At 42.1% G+C, this 17,112-nt stretch overlaps 1 protein-coding gene across 6 annotated transcripts in view; it reads right to left on the reverse strand.

The window, feature by feature from the left end:
• The window catches only part of daam2 (dishevelled associated activator of morphogenesis 2), a 211,644-nt gene that overhangs the window by 58,775 nt on the left and 135,757 nt on the right, over nucleotides 1-17,112 (reverse strand). For all 6 annotated transcript variants that reach the window (XM_035800878.2, XM_035800870.2, XM_035800860.2 and 3 more), the window contains exons 4-5: nucleotides 16,760-16,834; nucleotides 4,209-4,303 (exon numbers count right to left, since the gene is read on the reverse strand). In XM_035800878.2, the coding sequence (XP_035656771.1) occupies nucleotides 4,209-4,303; nucleotides 16,760-16,834 (170 nt within the window). The remainder of the gene's footprint in view (nucleotides 1-4,208; nucleotides 4,304-16,759; nucleotides 16,835-17,112) is intronic.

Consider the following 17,112-nt stretch of genomic DNA (forward strand, 5'->3'; position numbering starts at 1 on the left):
AGTCGAGCAGTGAATTTCAAACAAAGACCAGGGAGGTTTTCCAGTGCCTCGCGAAGAAGAGCACCTATTGGTAGAGTGGTAAACATAAAAAAAGCTGACACTGAATATCTATTTGAGCATGGTGAAGTTATTCATACAACTTTGGATCATTACAAAGAGACAGGCGTCCTTCCTAACTCAGTTGCTGGAGAGGAAGGAAACCTCTCAGGGATTTCACCATGAGGCCAACTTTAAAACAGTTAAAGAGTTTAATGGCTGTAATATGAGAAAACTGAGTATGACTCAACAACATTTTAGTTACTCCACAATACTAAATCAAATCAAATTCAAAATGTATTTGTCCCATACACATGGTTAGCAGATGCTAATGCGAGTGTAGCGAAATGCTTGTGCTTCTAGTTCCGACAATGCAGTAATAACCAACGAGTAATCTGACCTAACAATTCCACAACTACTACCTTATACACACAAGTGTAAAGGGATAAAGAATATGTACATAAAGATATATGAATGAGTGATGGTACAGAACGGCATAGGCAAGATGCAGTAGATGGTATAGAGTACAGTATATTCATATGAGATGAGTAATGTAGGGTATATAAACAAAGTGGCATAGTTTAAAGTGGCTAGTGATACATGTACTACATAAAGATGGCAAGATGCAGCAGTTTAAATGAGTACAGTATATACATATACATATGAGATGAGCAATGTAGGGTATGTAAACATTATATTAAGTGGAATTGTATAAAGTGGCTAGTGATACATTTTTACATCAATTTCCATTATTAAAGTGGCTGGAGTTGAGTCTGTATGTTGGCAGCAGCCACTCAATGTTAGTGGTGGCTGTTTAACAGTCTGATGGCCTTGAGATAGAAGCTGTTTTTCAGTCTCTCGGTCCCTGCTTTGATGCATCTGTACTGACCTCGCCTTCTGGATGATAGCAGGGTGAACATGCAGTTGCTTCCTGTGACATCGGGTGGTGTGGGTGTCCTGGAGGACAGGTAGTTTGCCCCCGGTGATGCGTTGTGAAGAACTCACTACCCTCTGGAGAGCCTTACGGTTATGGGCGGAGCAGTTGACGTACCAGGCGGTGATACAGCCCGACAGGATGCTCTCGATTGTGCATCTGTAAAAGTTTGTGACTGCTTTTGGTGACAAGCCAAATTTCTTCAGCCTCCTGAGGTTGAAGAGGCACTGTTGCACATTCTTCACAACGCTGTCTGTGTGGGTGGACCAATTCAGTTTGTCTGTGATGTGTACGCCGAGGAACTTAAAACTTACTACCCTCTCCACTACTGTCCCATCGATGTGGATAGGAGGGTGCTCCCCCTGCTGTTTAATGAAGTCCACAATCATCTCCTAAATTTTGTTGACGTTGAGTGTGAGGTTATTTTCCTGACACCACACTCCGAGGGCCCTCACCTCCTCCAGTACCCAGTTGCACAGGGTGGGTCGAGACCCAGGGTCTCGAGCTTGATGACGAGTTTGGAGGTTACTATGGTGTTAAATGCTGAGCTGTAGTCGATGAACAGCATTCTCACAGGTATTCCTCTTGTCCAGATGGGTTAGGGCAGTGTGCAGTGTGGTTGCGTCGTCTGTGGACCTATTGGGGCGGTAAGCAAATTGGAGTGAGTCTAGGGTGTCAGGTAGGGTGGAGGTGATATGGTCTTTGACTTGTCTCTCAAAGCACTTCATGATGAAGCTCAGTTACCTTAGCTTTCTTGGGAACAGGAACAATGGTGGACCTCTTGAAGAATGTGGGAACAGCAGACTGGGATAAAGATTGATTGAATATGTTTGTAAACACACCAGCCAGCTGGTCTGCGCATGCTCTGAGGACACGGCTGGGGATGCCGTCTGGGCCTGCAGCCTTGCGAGGGTTAACACGTTTAAATGTTTTACTCACGTTGGCTGCAGTGAAGGAGAGCCCACTGTATTGTCCTCAAAGCGAGCAAAAACGTTATTTAGTCTGTCTGGGAGCAAGACATCCTGGTCTTCGACGGGGCTGGTTTTCTATTTGTAATCCGTGATTGACTGTCGACCCTGCCACATGCCTCTTGTGTCTGAGCCGTTGAATTCCGACTCTACTTTGTCTCTATACTGACACTTAGCTTGTTTGATTGCCTTGAGGAGGGAATAGCTACACTGTTTGTATTTGGTCATGTTTCCGGTCACCTTGCTGTGGGTACGACATCGCAGATGCACTTGCTATTTGTCAATGTTGTTGTTGGACGCAATGCGGAACATATCCCAATCCACGTGATCGATTTTACTTGCTATATTGTATTTACTTTTTCCACCATGGCCTTTTTTTGCCTTTACCTCCCTTATCTCACCTCACTTGCTCACATCGTATATAGACTTGTTTATACTGTATTATTGACTGTATGTTTGTTTTACTCCATGTGTAACTCTGTGTCGTTGTATGTGTCAAACTGCTTTGCTTTATCTTGGCCAGGTCGCAATTGTAAATGAGAACGTGTTCTCAACTTGCCTACCTGGTTAAATAAAGGTGAAATAAAAATAAAAAATAAATCGAAGCAGTCTTGAAGCGTGGAATCAGATTGGTCGGACCAGCGGTGAACAGACCTGAGCGCGGGATCTTCTTGTTTTAGTTTCTGTCTGTACGCTGGAAGCAACAAAATGGAGCCTTGGTCAGCTATTCCGAAAGGAGGGCGGGGGAGAGCCTTATATGCGCAGAAGTTAGAATAACAATGATCCAGGGTTTTACCAGCCCTGGTAGCACAATAGATATGCTGATACAATTTAGGGAGTCTTGTTTTCAGATTAGCCTTGTTAAAATCCCCAGCAACAATGAATGCAGCCTCAGGATATGTGGAGTCAAATAAAGGTCGTTCAGGGCCATCGATGTGTCTGCTTGGGGTGGGCTGTGATTATAATCGAAGAGAATTCCCTTGGTAGATAATGCGGTCGACATTTGATTGTGAGGAATTCTATGTCAGGTGAACCTAATTGACAGAGTGAAAAGGAAGCCTGTACAAAATACAAATATTCCAAAACATGCATCCATTTTTGCAAGAAGGCACTAAAGTAATACTGTAAAAAATGTGGTAAAGCTATTCACTTTTTTTCCTGAATACAAAGTGTTATGTTTGGGGGAAATCCAATAAAACACATAGTCATGGATGTATCATGTTATGGGTATGCTTGTAATCGTTAAGGACTGGGGAGTTTTTTAGGATAAAAAATCAACGTAATGGAGCTAAGTACAGGAAAAATCTGAGAGGAAAACCTTGTTTAGTCTGCTTTACACTCGACACTGGGAGATTAATTCACCTTTCAGCAGGACAATAACCTAAAACACAAGGCCAAATCTACACTGGACTTGCTTACCAAGAAGACAATGAATGCTCATGAGAGGCAGATTTGAATTAAATGTACTTGAAAATCTATGACAAGACCTGAAAATGGTTGTCTAGCAATGATCAACAACAATTTGACAGAGCTTGAAGAATTTTGAAAAGAATAATGGGTAAATGTTGCACAATCAAGGTGTTTTCACTTTGTCATTATGGGTGTGTAAGAATTCAATTCAATTCAATTGTGTGTGGATTCAATTGAATCCATTTTGAATTCAAGTTGTAACAACCAAATTTGGAATAAGTCAAGGGGTATGAATACTTTCTGAAGGCACTGTATACACATGTGCATAAATGTGTATAAAATAACCCACCGACACGAACTCTTTAACCGTCTAAGCTAGAGACATCAAACCAACTTTGACCCTGGATTTCACCTGGATTTCACTTGGATTCACCTGTTCAGTCTCTGTCATGGAACGAGCAGGTGTTCTTAATGTTAAGTATATAAATGTCCCTTACATGTAATATTGGCTGGGCTGTCTAAACCTCCTCACATGTTTCTGTGTGGTTGATCAATGAGATCTCAAAGCTGCTGCTGAATGTGTCAAACAGAGGAGAGGGGAATTGCCCTGTCTAATAAAGAATGCAAAAGCTTTTCTGGTGATGAAAATGATCCCATATACAGTGTATACTGTAAGTAATGAAGTGTATAGACCTACCTTGTGACACAGTGCTCTCTTACGAAGAGACATTGAGGTGGAGCCATTTAACTTTACCATAGAGTGTGAGTAACAAGAGAGGTCATCCTGAGGTAGATAGGTGAAAGATGAGGATGAACAGCTGTTAATGACAATGTTTGCCAGCTGTGGTTCAAAACCCTACCTCATTGGCTGAGTCCGAAGTGCTGTTTTCAGGTCCTCCACCACTTTGTTCCTCATCTCCATCTCCTCCTCGTCAAAGGCGAACAGGGTCTGCATCTGCACAATGACAAATCATACTCCATGACACAGCAGAAAACAATTATGATAACGGTATTTTAAAGGAGAACCTTTGATTCTGGCTTAGTTGAAGGGAGTCTGAATGATCTTTATCATAACTGCACAATAAGGAACACAAAATCAGTTCATCATTGGAGTTCTCCAATAAGTTTGACTTTCAGTGGGTGGGGAGGGGCGACCAAGCTAGACTGTGGGCAGACCAGGGTTCAAATGCATGTGTATTTGAAATACTTTTTCTGTGTATTTGAGTATTTTCAATTTGCACAGCCCAAACTAGGTGATTTTGTTTGATTGAATGCCAGGTGGTCTGCCAAGTTATATTTGACAGGATTTTCGCATTGCTTGTTTCAAATACCGTTTTCAGATGCCTGGGTTGAATGTATAAGAGTGTATTTGAGTCAGTATACTTGAGTATTTTAAAATACTTTCCAGGTGTATTTCCAGGTACATTGAAGTGCTTCACTAATTGTATTTTCAAGTGGACGATGTCTGAATACTTGCTTCGAATGTTTGTGAAAGTGGTTGGTATTTTAGGAATAGTATTTGAACCCAGGACTGATTGTGTACAAAGAGAGCTCAGCATTATTATCATGAAATTAATTATATGAGAGGCTGTGCGCTGTTGCTGTGTGTAAGGGATAATCAACAAGGGGCTATACATTCTATGGAAAATAATGAATGAGTGTTGGCGACTTTGACGCTATATTTAGCGAGTATTCAGACCACTCTAGCGACACAGTTTCAAAAAAGCGACTAGCGACAAATCTAGCAACCTTTTCTGGTGTTATTGGAGATGCTGATGTGAAAGCACATATCGTTCTCACTCTTCTCAATGAGCAGTGGGTGCGGGTGCTGCCGTGGGCCATACCCCAGTACCAAAACACTCACAGGCGGCCCAGTCCTCTCACTGCAGTCAGAGCAGGATATGTTCACCCCTCCGTGTCCAGACTGCAAATGAATCACGCATCTGGGAAGCCACCGCTGGCTGATCCCGCCCTGGCTTACTTTCAGGGTGGGATGTAACAAAAAACAAAAAAAATAAAAATAAAAACGAAGTAACTCAGCCCGAGTGTATCTTTTGGGTCAATTTTGCCGATCCCAAGCCCGGATAAAGGAGGAGGGTTGGAATTGTGACATTAAAAAAAACCCAGAAGAAAGTTAATTTGTAGTTCTAAACATATTTATGGTGTTTTTTACTCACTTTTTGTCTCTCCCACGACATTATTCCTCTCTACTACAGAGTCCATCACAATTATATGCCAAAGGCCAATTATGAAAATTTTGCGATGCCGTCATTTAGCTATGTTTAGGACATTATGACTTTTATACTATTTACACATTTGCCGGTAGAAATGTGTTCAACATCCACTGAAGTAAGTAGCACGTTTATTAGATAGCTACAGTAGTTGACGTGGTAACCAAACAAACAGACTTGCTAGTTTAGCTAACCAAACCATCAGTCCAAGCTTGCTATAATGAAAATTGAATTCATAATATCAATACCAAAAGCAACTCAAACAAAACTTGTAAAAATGAACTATAGCCATTGAATTCTACCGTGCAAATACACAGCGCGTTATAGAGAAATAATGCATGCTCTAAAATACCCTTTAAGCCTATCAGAAAGGAATATTCAACAATGCCATGGTATATGTAGATCTCTCAGTCATCCGTAACACCAGAAAACCTCTGTGTAAAAAGATTGCTCACCAACATCTAAGCTCATTATGGGGGACTGGCTCTGTTTTTGGCACCTGCAAATCAAACAGACCACATCTTCTCCTTTTTCCTGCTGTTAAAAGAGGCATAATGCGTTTGTAGAGGCTGTACGACTATGCCAAAAGGTCTAATGGCCCGGGGCAGGGTTTCTACTAAACTAACACTTGGAATTGTTTTAAGATGGGCACACCAAGGATCCTTTAACTATTTAATTTAGAATTTTAGGACCCCAGTAAGAATCACAAAAATATAGATACAAAATATTTGATGATAAATTGAATTTGGCCTTACTACCGTTAGTCCATAGAAATGTATTGAATAACATTCAAATGTGGCGAAACAGTAAAAAAAAGTATGTTTTGAAGTGTCTATCTGAGAGATATGAAAAATATCTAACCCTTTTTTTGGCACTAAAGTACTTCCATATATACTTCTGGTTCTGTGTGCGTCTGTGTAACCTACAGATGTTTCAGTCATAACATCCATCGGGCCGGCTTAGCCTTGTCCAGATGGTTCTGAGGCCCTTGCCAAGTAGTCATGTCTCTGGCTCCTGTTTCTCTAAATAAGTATGTTCATTCTCAATAGGAAGTTGGACAGAGGATTCGGAGAGAGGACAAACTATTTGCTTGTGCAGTGAGCCAGTTCACCGTGTCAAAGCTACTAGCCAAAATGCTAACTTCCAGATACATCTGGTATTTGTGTGCTAGTGCTAACCTGTGGCCAGACACAGTACCTTACCCTTCTGCTTACCCACAGTAGAGCACACTATTTCAGTCTAGAATATAGCCAGCCAGACACTAGCCTAAAACCAAATGTTTTATCATGCAATGGTCGCCAAACCTGGTCCTGGAAAGCTACAGTATGTGCTGGCTCTTGTACCAATCAAGCAAAAACAATTAGTTGAAGTCTGTTTGTTAGTGCTCGGCTTGAACAAGAGCCTGCACCCCCTGTAGCTCTCCAGAACTACGAAAGATGCCAGACATCTACGTTTTTATACTAGCGCTAGCCAGTCATTACACACAGATGCTAATTCTAACAAGAGGCGCTAGAATCGCAAGACAACCCAACCCACACCTCCAGCTAGTCATGCAATCCCAACAGAAACCCTCTGAACTCCAAAGGAGAACTCTGAGGTACAATGTGTTAGCTACTCTCTGCACAGCAGGTTAGAGAGACTTAATGTGGCTTATCAGAACTGGGCGCTAGCTACCATTTTGAGTTGGTGCTTGGTGGCTGTTGAATTCTCAACTTGGAGGTGGAGAAACTGTACAGCACAGGGCTGTGAAAGTGTTCTATGAATGGTGTAATCTCATTGGGTGGAGGACAGAAAGACAGACAGTGGGAGAGAAAATTTGTGAAGAGGGAGAGATGTAGGGGGTGAATGAAAAGTGGGGAGAGAAATGGGGGGCTCTCACAGCACTAAAGCATGTATCTTAGGGATTTCTATACAACCAAAATGGGTTTTGTTTGTGTGTTCCTCCGCTTCAGTAATAGTATTTCCAGATACTACCATATGTACCAGGCTCAGGTAGGACACAGTTGTTCCTTACCTGAGTCAATAATGTTTGTTGCTTTGGGCATGTCTGCCAGGAAAATTATCAAAATTATCAACAAAATGTAACGTGGTCCTTCTGTGGCTCAGTTGGTAGAGCATGGCGCTTGTAACGCCAGGGTAGTGGGTTCGATTCCCGGGACCACCCATACGTAGAATGTATGCACACATGACTGTAAGTCGCTTTGGATAAAAGCGTCAGCTAAATGGCATATATTATATTATTATTATAGAAAGCCCAAATATCAAATGCCATTACTTGGTTGGCCCTGTATCCTCAGCCTGAATGACACAGGACAAGTGTCATTCAGAGTCCAGTCTTTGTAAGGAGGAGGCTGCATGCATATACAACAAGTCACCATAATCAATTACAGAGAAAAAAAAAGTGGCCTGAACAAGCTTCTTTCTAGCCATAAGGGGGAAGCAAGCCTTATTACAAAAAATAAAAACCCAATTTAAGATTTGTCACAAGATTATCCACATGCACGTTAAAGGACAACTTGTCACTTTTCAATGGATAAGCCACCAGATATGACAATGCTAACGTTCTCTGGCAGAGTTCTAGCTCTGGTAAAGGTCATGAATTTAGTTTTTTGTATATTCAAGACCACTTTGAGACCATAAAGGGAGGCCTGCAGTAACTGAAAAGCAGTCTGGATCTCTTCAATAGTCTGAACCAGAGAAGGAGCACATTAATATAAAACTATCATCTGCATATTGATGTAACTTTGCTGGTTGCATCCCATTTCCCAAATCATTAATACATCTTGAGAACACCACAGGAGCTAAAATGGAACCCTGGGGCATACCTCTATTAATCTCAAGAAAGCTAGACTTGTGATTGTCAGTATATACACATTGTGTTCTGTCGGAAAGATAGTTCCTAAACCAATTTACTGCCCCTTCACTGAAACCAATGTTTATGAGTCTACCTAGCAACAATTAATGGACAACTGCATTTGTTAGGTGCTCTGGGATTTGGTCTTGTATGCACATTAATTAAATGAGCGAGATTCAGAGTCACACAGTTCTTTAAAAGAGTAACAATCTGATGGCTTTGAGATAAATGCTGTTTTTCAATCTCTCGATTAGTCATTCCTTAGCAGTCGGTGCAAATTTTCTGATTTTCTGATTCACAAACATTCGTGGAGTCACTGTGTCTCAGACTTGAGCGCTAAAGTCAGGGGTCAAGGGGCAGTGACACAAAGCTGCCAGTCACTGAGGTTGTACTGACATCTCTATATCATATGCACCATTGCCCTCGATCTCTCCCAGGTTCATTCGTCATTACAGTGGTTCTCTTACCATGAAATAGGTGGGATGGCCTTCCAACCTAGTTTAAAGCCAGTTGCTTTGGAAGCCTTTGTGCCCTGCCGGAAAATTTTAAGTAAGGGGAAACACTGAGCTTCTACAGCCAAGTCTAATACAATCTTTTAGTATCATGAGAAAAGGGATGCAGTTTGTTTCATTAACTAATTTACTCAGATGCTTCATTCCTTGCTCTTGGATTTAATACAGCTTTAATGGGAGCAGGGGTTTCCAAAAGCAAGATGGTATCGCATTGTGTTGTCGTCAGAGATGTGGACTCGAGTCACAGCTCAAGATGCACATTTTGTGACTTGAGACTTGACTTGGCAAAAGAAAAAACACTTCCCACTTGACTTCGACTTGAGCATCTATGACTCGCGACTTAAATAAAAATGAAATACAGAAATATCTCATTTATAGAAGTATTCACACCCCTGAGTCAATACTTTGTGGAATCACTTTTGGCAGCTGTGAGTCTCTGGGTTAGTCTCTAAGAGCTTTCCACACCTGGATTGTGCAACATTTTCACATTATTCATAAAGAAATTATTCAAGCTCTGTCAAACCATTTGCAGGTCTTGCCATAGTTTTTCAAGTAGATTTAAGTCAAAAACATTCACTCACTGTCTTTCTTGGTAAGCAACTCCAGTGTAGATTTGGCCTTCTGTTTTAGGTTATTGTCCTGTTGAAAGATTAATTAATCTCCCAGTGTCTAGTGTAAAGTCGGTTTTCCTCTCAAATTTTGCCTGTGCTAAGCTACATTCACTTTCATTTTTATTCTGAAAAACACCCCAGTTCTTAACAATTACAAGCATACCCATAACATGATACAACCACGACTATGCTTGGAAATATGGAGAGTGGTAGTCAGTAATGTGTTCCATTAGATTTCCCCCTAACATAACACTTTGTATTCAGGATAAAACGTTTAATGCTTTGTCACATTTGTTTGCAGTATTACTTTAGTGTCTTGCTGCAAACAGGATGTATGTTTTGGAATATTTTTTTTCTTCCTTTTTACTCTGTCAATTATGTTAGTATTGTGTAGTAACTACAATGTTGTTGATCCATCCTCAGTATTCTCCTATCACAGTCATTAAACACGAGAATTGTTTTAAAGTCACCATTGGCCTCATTGTGAAATCCCTGAGCAGTTTCATTCCTCTCCCGCAACTGAGTTGACTGTATCTTTGTAGTGACTGTATTGTTGGTGTATTGATACACCATCCAACGTTTAATCAATAACCTCACAATGCTCAAAGGGATATTCAATGTCTTTCTATTTTCTAATAGGTGCCCTTCTTTGCGAGGCATTGGAAAACCTCCCTGTTTTTTTTGTGGTTGAATCTGTATTTGAAATTCCCTGTTCAACTGAGGGAGCTTATAGATAATTGTATGTGTGGGGTACAGAGATGAGTTAGTCATTCAAAAATCATGTAAAACACTGTTATTGCACAAATAGTAAGTCCATGCAAATTATTATGTGACTTGTTAAGCTCATTTTTACTCCTGAATTTATTTAGGCTTGTCATAACAAAGGGGTTGAATACTTATTGACTCAAGACATTTCAGCTTCATCATTTTTAATTAATTTGTAAACATTTCAAAAAAACATAATTCCACTTTGACAATATGGGGTATTTTATGTAGGCCAGTGGAAAAAAAATCTAACTTTAATACATTTTAAATTCAGGCTGTAACACAACAAAATGTTGAACTGTAAATACAAGTACATGACCTGTTGCTCAAAATGCAATAGCGGGTAAAAGACAGTTTTCAAAGCAACTACTGTTGCTCTAGTTACAGAGAGGTGGGTCATAGCTTTCTATGAGTATATAATTTATTTCTCACCTCTTAATATTGAAATTATGGATTATGATTTTGATGCGCCCACCGAGTGGCATGCCATTTGCAGTGAATAGTCTTACATCAAGTAGCCTAGCCTAGGCCTAGCACTGTACATTTTTTGTAGGGCATTACATTTACTGATAGCCATGTAGGCTAATTGATTAATCTATCTAGCAACAAGATCATATTCAAATTTAGCTTAGTGTTTTCCCACTTCCTCAGGTGGCGAATAATATAGCCTAGACCAATATGCACAAAGATGTTGGCAAATACATCTCTGAAGAATCAAAAATAAATCCTATTTTGACAGGCTACATATCAAAATATCAATCATGCATTCCATGGATATGTTAGACATGAGTCAGTCATGTGAAGTCCCATAAAGAGAGGTACGAATAAAATGATTGCTAGCTAGCTGAAGTGAGGTACTGTTCTTGAACTAACTAGCTTGAAATGAAATTGAAAATAGCATTGAAATGGTCGTAAAACACTTAAACATTGACTTGAGGACTCGAAGCCCAAATTTAGGGACTTGAGACATGACCTGAGCTGTGGAACTTGGAACTTTACTTGGGGCTTGACTCGAAGGTTAAGACTTGAGACTTGCAAAATTGTGACTTGTGATCCCATCCCACTCACATCGGTAACCATGAAGTGCTTTGAAAGGCTGGTCATGGCTCACATCAACACCATCATCCAACCCTAGACCCACTCCAATTCACATACTGCCCTAACAGATCCACAGATGACACAATCGCACTACACACTGCCCTTTCCCACCTGCACAAAAGGAACACCTATATGAGAATTCTGTTCATTGACTACAGCTCAGCGTTCAACACCATAGTGCCCACAAAGCTCATCACTAAGCTAAGGACCCTGGGACTAAATACCTCCCTCTGCAACTGGATCCTGGACTTCCTGACATGCCACCCCCAGCTGGTAAGTGTAGGCAACAATACATCTGCCACGCTGCTCCTCAACACTGGGGCCCCTCAGGGGTGCGTGCTTAGTCCCCTCCTTTACTCCCTCTTCAACCATGACTGCATGGCAAAGCACGAATACAACACCATAATAATTAAGTTTGATGATGACAACAGTGGTAGGCCTGATCACCAACAACAATGAGAGAGCCTATAAGGAGGAGGTTAGGGACCTGTGAAGGTGGTGCGAGGACAACTCCCTCAATGTGAGTAAGACAAAGGAGCTGATCGATCACTAAAGGAAAAGGAGGGCCAAACAGGCACCCATTAACATTGATGGGGCTGTAGTGGAGTGGGTCGAGAGTTTCAAGTTCCTTGGTGTCCACATCATCAACGAACTATCATGATCCAAACACACCAACACAGTCGTGACGAGGGCACGACAACACCTTTTCCCCCTCAGGAAACTGAAAAGATTTGGCATGGGTCCCCAGATCCTCCAAAAGTTCTACAGCTTCACAATAGAGAGCATCCTGAACGGTAGCATCACCACCTGGTATGGCAACTGCTCGGCATCCGACCATAAGGCGCTTTAGAGGGTAGTGCGTACGGCCCAGTACATCACTGGGGCCAAGCTTCCTGCCATCCAGGACCTATATACGAGGAGGTGTCAGAGGAAGGCCCAAAAGTTACCCAAGTCATAGACTGTTCTCTCCGCTACCACACGCAAGTGGTCCAAAAGGCTCCTTAACAGCTTCTACCCCTAAACCATAAGAATGCTGAACAATTAATCAAATGGCCACCTGGACTATTTACATTAACCTCCAGAATGGGAGAAAATGTCATGGTTTGTCTGTCTAACTTGCTAATAGCTTGTCAATAATGTAAACTGAAGCTTTTAGTGTAAAAACACTAAATGTTGTTCACTGCTGTATGCGTCGTGTATCTGCAGACTCTATTCGCCAAATGCACACGATAACACGTTATGTAGTTTAGTCAACCAACCAACATATTTTGTTCATTTAAAATCCGGCAGATGTCAACTTGGTTGTAAAAGAGTTCCAACAGGAGAAACACTATAGCCACTATAGCTTTAGCCATGAAACGCTAACCAGAAGCTGACCAGAAGCTAGCCAGTTTACTGGCTAATGTTAGTATTCAGCTAATCACAGTTTGTGGTCATCAGCTATCCTTTAGCTCAAAAATATATCGCCAGTTTTGTACAACGCAACTCAGACCAGAACATAGCCGTACCCTTATCCTACTCCTCCTCTGTTCCTCTGGTGGTGTAGAGGTGAATCTAGGCCCTGCAGTGCCTAGCTCCACTCCTATTCCCCAGGCGCTCTCTTTTGATGACTTCTGTAACCGTAATAGCCTTGGTTTCATGCATGTTAACATTAGAAGCCTCTTCCCTAAGTTTGTTTTATTCACTGCTTTAGCACACTCTGCCAACCCGGATGTTCTAGCCGTGTCTGAATCCTGGCTTTGGAAGACCACCAAAAATTCTGAAATGTTCATCCCTAACTACAACATTTTCAGACAAGATAGAACGGCCAAAGGGGGTGGTGTTGCAATCTACTGCAAAGATAGCCTGCAGAGTTCTGTCCTGCTATCCAGGTATGTACCCAAACAATTTGAACTTCTACTTTTAAAAATCTAACTCTCTAAAAACAAGTCTCTCACTGTTGCCCCCTGCTATGGACCACCCTCTGCCCCCAGCTGTTCTCTGAACACCATATGTGAACTGATTGCCCCCCATCTATCTTCAGAGCTGGTGCTGCTAGGCGACCTAAACTGGAATATGCTTAACACCCCAGCCATCCTACAATCTAAGCATGATGCCCTCATCTCACACAAATTATCAATGAACCTACCAGGTACCACCCCAAAGCTGTAAACACAGGCACCCTCATAGATATCATCCTAACCATCTTGCCCTCTAAATACACCTCTGCTGTATTCAACCAAGATCTCACCATAGCAGCACCCACCTGTAGCACGCGCTCCAGGAGGTATATCTCTTTGGTCACCCACAAAACCAATTCTTCCTTTGGCCGCCTTTCCTTCCAGTTCTCTTCTGCCAATGACTGGAACGAACTACAAAAATCTCTGAAACTGGAAACACTTTATCTCTACTTTGCACATTCTTCCACTGCAAATCAACCATTCCAGTGTTTTACTTGCTATATTGTATTTACTTCGCCACCATGGCCTTTTTTTGCCTTTACCTCCCTCATCTCACCTCACTTGCTCACATTGTATATAGACTTATTTTTCTACTGTATTATTGACTGTATGTTTGTTTTACTCCATGTGTAACTCTGTGTTGTTGTACGTGTCGTACTGCTTTGCTTCATCTTGGCCAGGTCGCAATTGTAAATGAGAATTTGTTCTCTACTTGCCTACCTGGTTAAATAAAGGTGAAATAAAATAGACTCCTATATAAGACTCCTGTATTTATGTCAATTGTTGGGCTCATTGCGATTACTATCACAGTGACTCCTTTGTATTTATGTAAATTGTGCATGGGGTTACTGCATATACTCCAATGCAACACAGAAGATTGTGTGTGTGTGTGTGTGTGTGAGAGTGAGAGTGAGACAGAGAGACAGAGAGACAGAGAGAGAGAGAGAGAGAGAGAGAGAGAGAGAGAGAGAGAGAATAATTATAATGTAACACCATTAATAATAAAAATAATAATACATTTGCTATTCCCTTGTTTAAAGGAGTGGGCATGCAGCAGGCAAACCCAGTGATGCTACTGGTCACTCCTCATCTACAGTTGTGACACAGACACTCCAGCATTTAAAAAGGCAGGCTGCTTATGCACCCACATCAAAAAATGATCAAGACCTCATTGCAGCCCTTCATATTACATTTCCAAGGGCATGATGCCATTTCAAATTGTTGAGAGGCCTGGCTTCCTGAGGCTGATGAATGTTGCCGTGCCTCACTACAAAGTGCCATCACAAACATTATTTTCTAAGACTGAAATCATAATCCTGTACATCCAGGTTAAAGCGGATGTTGGAAAAAGGTTGGATCAAAGCACATGGTTTGCTGCAACTACTGACCTCTGGACCAGCAGGGGTGGCCAACCCTACATCAGCTTCACTATCCATTACCTCACCCCAGACTGGCAACTGGAATCAAACTGCCTGGAAACACAGTTCTTTCCAGGAAGATCACTCGGCTCACAACATCAGAGAGTTTGAGAATATGCTGTAAGGGTGGGGGATCGACAGGAGAAGACCTGGTCTGCATTACCACAGACAACGCAACAAACATGATCAAGGCTTTTGAAGAGTTCCCAGATCTGTGGCTTGGATGCTTTGGCCATAATTTGAACCTGGCCATTTCAAAGGCTCTGAAAATTCAGAGAGATGACACAGCAGTCAAGGCCTGCCGTCATCTGGTCCAAGGCTTCTGACAGAGCTGGAAGAGAAGGCGAGAACTGAGAGAAAAGCAAGCTGCCCTCAACATGCCACAGAAGGCTCTGATCCATGATGTGGTGACCCGATGGGGATGCACACCCAACATGCTTGAGTGTTTCCTCAGCCAACAGCAGCCAGTCTGTGCGACACTGGCTGGAGAAAAAGGAACATGGCATCTGATGCCCAAGGATGCTGACATAAGTGTCATGGAGCAACTGTGCCAGCTCCTTGAACCGCTGAGCAAGTTTACAGTTGCACTTGCCTCAGAGACACGAGTGACACTGTCAGCCATCAAGCCTGTCCTGGACCACATCACCATTGATGTTCTGGTGGAAACGGATACGGAACCATCCCTGACCAAGGAGATGAAAAGGGTAATGAGAGAAGACCTTAACAACAGATACACAGAGAAGGCAGAGAGTCATGCTTGTTTCATTGACCCGCACTTCAAAAGGAGATTTTTAGATGAGTCTGAGGCAGTAAAATTTTACACTGACAGCTGTGTCCAAGAGGCCTTGAAGCTGGCAGCTGCACAAGTCAGGGAAGAACCCCAAAGCACCAGCAGCGCCTCCACCACCAGCACCCCCACAGTGGCATCGGAGGGGAGAGGCCTGGCTGGGTTGCTGAGAAAGATCACCTCTCTGCTGCCTTGTTGAGGTAAAGAGGGTCAGATTCCAACCACCCCAGAAGACAGAGTGAAAGAAGAGATCAAGGTCTACCTATCTCTGCCACCCATTCCAGCAGAAGAGGATCCACTGGTGTGGAGGAGGGGCCATGCATCAGAGCTGCCTCATCTTGCCAGGGTTGCCAGGAAGATTTTGTGCATCGCAACAACCAGCGTGCCATCAGAGAGTGCTCAGTGCCAGCGGGCACATCGTCTCCCCTAGCAGATCACTACTTAAACCAGGCAAAGGAAATATGCTGACATTTTTACATTTCAATCTCAAGTGAACAAAGATGCATACATACAGGATGGTAGGCCAGCAGCACCATATTTCTTTATGAAGGAGAGAACGGATATAATGTGCTGCACATTGGATTTGTTTACATATGATTGTATTGTTCTTACATGCACATTGCTTTACTTGTGTTGCTTGTGTTGCTTTTATTTGATTGTTTTGTGTTCATTAAAACCTGCACTAGGGAAACTTCTGAGTGACTAACTAGGGAGTGTGACATTGGCTCTGGGTGTGAGTGTTGGGTTTGGATGGTAGGAATGCACTAAGAGCTGCCAGCAGCGAATTAGGTGACCAAAGCTCCTAGATGTTGCTGACCAAGGTGAGAGAAAAGGAGAGAGACAAAAGAGTGGGAAATAAAAAGGAGGGAGGCACAGGTAGAAACCTTAAGGAGAAATGTAGGTTAGAGAAAGTTAAAGGGATACTTCTGTATTTTGGCAATGAAGCCCTTTATCTACTTCCCCAGACTAACTAGCATTGGATGTCTATAGTAACTGCTAGCATGCTAGTAGATACCATACACTTCCAGTCATTGCGCTTACGCTAGTTAGCATTGGCTTGTGAAACTACCTCTAACTTCCTTCATACTGGAAGCAGAGACAACAATGGTATCCATGAGTTCATCTGATTCTGGGGAAGTAGATATAGAACTTAATTGTCAAAATCCTGAAGTATCCCTTCAAAGTTGTCACTTACAGCAGCCATGGAGTTGATGCGGTCGATGTAGTAGTCGGGCCAGCTTGTGGCCAGCTTGTTGGGGTCCTCTTGCTCCTGAACAGAGACAAAAAGAGAGGGAAAACACATGAAGAAAACACAGAAAATAATCCATGTACACAAAAGTACTTAATAAAGGTTCTCAGTTGGTTTGAGCATAGTAATTGCAACAGCAGAGTCATAGGTTAGAGTGCTACATGGAATGGACCACAGAGTGTTGGCCAGGGATGTAGTGCTAAAGAAACATGGGTTTCTGTTACAGGAATTAAATTGCTCTATGTTTTAATACCCAATTAAAATTAAACACTGTCAATTCATAAGGATTTGTAAGACCC

Source organism: Oncorhynchus keta, chromosome 2 (assembly GCF_023373465.1).
Source record: "Oncorhynchus keta strain PuntledgeMale-10-30-2019 chromosome 2, Oket_V2, whole genome shotgun sequence".
In the NCBI taxonomy this organism is placed as follows: domain Eukaryota; kingdom Metazoa; phylum Chordata; class Actinopteri; order Salmoniformes; family Salmonidae; genus Oncorhynchus; species Oncorhynchus keta.